The sequence below is a fragment of the Pocillopora damicornis genome, chromosome 7, assembly GCF_964200805.1.
Source record: "Pocillopora damicornis chromosome 7, jaPocDami1.2, whole genome shotgun sequence".
Lineage (NCBI taxonomy): Eukaryota > Metazoa > Cnidaria > Anthozoa > Scleractinia > Pocilloporidae > Pocillopora > Pocillopora damicornis.
In genome coordinates this window covers 14,275,131-14,277,630 of record NC_142676.1, presented here as the reverse complement: position 1 = coordinate 14,277,630, position 2,500 = coordinate 14,275,131, and the positions used below count along the sequence as shown (strand labels likewise).

At 39.6% G+C, this 2,500-nt stretch overlaps 1 protein-coding gene across 1 annotated transcript in view; it reads right to left on the bottom strand.

Moving 5' to 3' along the window:
- The window catches only part of LOC149042710 (uncharacterized), a 2,887-nt gene that overhangs the window by 240 nt on the left and 147 nt on the right, over window positions 1-2,500 (bottom strand). The window contains exons 1-2 of the mRNA XM_089213634.1: window positions 2,122-2,500; window positions 1-1,479 (exon numbers count right to left, since the gene is read on the bottom strand). The exon at window positions 1-1,479 is cut by the window's left edge and continues 240 nt beyond it; the exon at window positions 2,122-2,500 is cut by the window's right edge and continues 147 nt beyond it. Coding sequence (XP_089069760.1) covers window positions 761-1,479; window positions 2,122-2,500 — 1,098 coding nt within the window. The 3' untranslated portion in view covers window positions 1-760. The remainder of the gene's footprint in view (window positions 1,480-2,121) is intronic.

The window sequence follows — 2,500 nt, the reverse complement described above, 5'->3', positions numbered from 1 at the left end:
CTCGAAAAACTAGAAGAAGGAGCAATAGAACAAGAGTAATTCCAAAGTTTCACAATGCCATTTAAGTAGGAGGCCTGAAAGGGGCTCGTTTCACAGATTGGTGTTTTTAAATTAAAGGAGTTGCTTAGTCTACTACGGCCGTGAGAAATAAAGTTTGTGAAACTACGTACCTGTTCTTTCGAATTTCACAAATTGCCTTTATCACGTGTTTATTTCTTTGATAACACACTTTTACAAAGAGTGAAAGAGAGAATGCTGTCAATGAGGGAATGCAGAACTATCATTGGTATACGAGTAATTAAAAAACTATTGTGGTCAGTTAAACATGTAACAAGTTGTACTTATTCTGCAGCAATCCAATATGAGCGAGTTCGCGTACGATTAGTTACACCTTTTCCAACATAAACATGAAATGCACACCGTGAATCTTTTGTTATAATAACAAGATACAAAAGAACAAAAATAGTCGTACAAAATCTAGGTAATCACTCAGTTTTGACACAAAGCTGTATTTACTTAGTAATTTCTCTGTGGCCTAATACAGTGTGAATAAGAAATCGTGAATCACTAGTCATCTTTTCTCGCGTTTTTCATCCATTAAAGAGAAAGCTCAAAAGTCTGATTGGACATGAGATCTAACGGGTAACTTTTTGAACTTTTTGAAGAACATTCTTTTATCATTAAGAGCGGAATTAAAAGGTAGCAGAAGTGAAGCCTTCAAAACTTTCACTGGACAGGATAGCCCTACCTTATGTGTATTTTACAAATCAATGCCTCGTAGATGCGCTATTCTAACCGCAATCTGTGCTGTAGACTTCGCAGCTATGTTTAAAGACATTTCCATAACAGCAGGAGACTTAGCCACGAAATCATACAAATCACGCAAATTTTTTGAATTTATGGAAAGTCCTTGACTTAGCATCACGTCCCGGCAAACCATCAAACAAAGCGTTTCAATGTTTCTCCATGGTCCACAATCCACCTCTGCATTTTGACTTATCATGAACTTTGATCCCTTTTTCCTCTTATATGGAGAGACGGTCGCCCTATTTCGCTTCTTTCGTTTTGGGGATTTTCCCGGGTCAGCTCGAGCTTGCACAATGTTTCCACAATTAAAGCATCTGCAGACTTCGGTGCATCCTATGCCACCCGCTACACACGGACACTTCGACTTGCGGAGACTGTCTTGACACGACTTGTGACTTGCATTTGGTTCTCCGTCCCCTTTGCTCTTTTGTCCAACTCCGCACCTACAGCCTCTCTTCAGACTCTTTTTTACCTTCACAACTTCATTGGAATTGCACGTATTTTTGCAATTGTAACATCTACACGAGCGGGTACAAGAGTGGTTCACTTTGTGGCACGGGCATTTACCAGAAACACAGAAAATGTCTGAAACTGACTTATTTTTCTTGTTTTTACCGCAAGTGCATCTTGTTTCCTTCGCTTGTTCGTCACAGTCATTCTCACTTGAAACTTCTGAAACGATGAAACCATGTCAAGAATTAATGCAATGGTTTTCGACAAGGTTTCGACAAGTTAAAGGTCATTAGTATATACTAAAGCAGTGGACAGCGTTGAAGGTGTGCTCTGACTGGCTACTCAAACTCTGAATATCCTTTGCTATTTACCTCCGAGCAACTCGCGAGTTTCACGCTGCCGCACGTACAGGAATAAATTGATTATTAAAATCATCTTTTTGTGCCATATTATCTCACTGATTTAGCGTGTACTAAAAACAGCTATTCGCCTCAGTGTCGTGGCTATTAGTGAATATTTGCCAAGCTGCTTCGCGGCTCGTTAAATGTCTACTATTAGCCACCGACACGTCGGTAAATAGTTATTGCTTATATCTGAAATAACCTCGATTTACAGAATTCGTTTCAGCACAAATGAAGAAAACATCATTTTCTCCATTAAATGATTTCCGGCTCAGTTTTATTAACGTAAGCATTTACAACTTAGTACTAGTACAAGACTTCAACCTTATAAGGGTGCCAAGACATCGGGAGGATCTCGAAAAATCCTCAGTTCAAACCTCGATATATGAGGAGGTATGTAGCATTATCAGAATTTATAACTGCTAATTTAACCTAAGGTTATTGAACAATTATCGAGTACCTTTTGTGGCATCGTAGTGGCCTGGCCCAGAATGATCATATGCAATGTAGATGGGTGTGGTGGTAAGGAATTCGTGTGGTAGGAATGGCACCGTAGGTGTTGAAGGGAGAGCGGTAATAATCACAATTGGAATTTTCAAGACTTTAGCTGTTGCTCTCGCGCATAAATCACCAACTTCATTTGCGAAAAATCCGTCTTGGCTAAATTTGTAAACTTCCTCTAACCCATTAACGCCAGTTGTCATCCAGTCTCTGTACTCTTCAATGTTATCAGAGACTTCTTTCACAAACAGCTCCCTAAGTCTACGTGCGTCGAAGGCTTCACTAATTCCTAATCCAAGGAAAGTGCAATGCCCTTCGATATGTTCCTTGTATTCCCT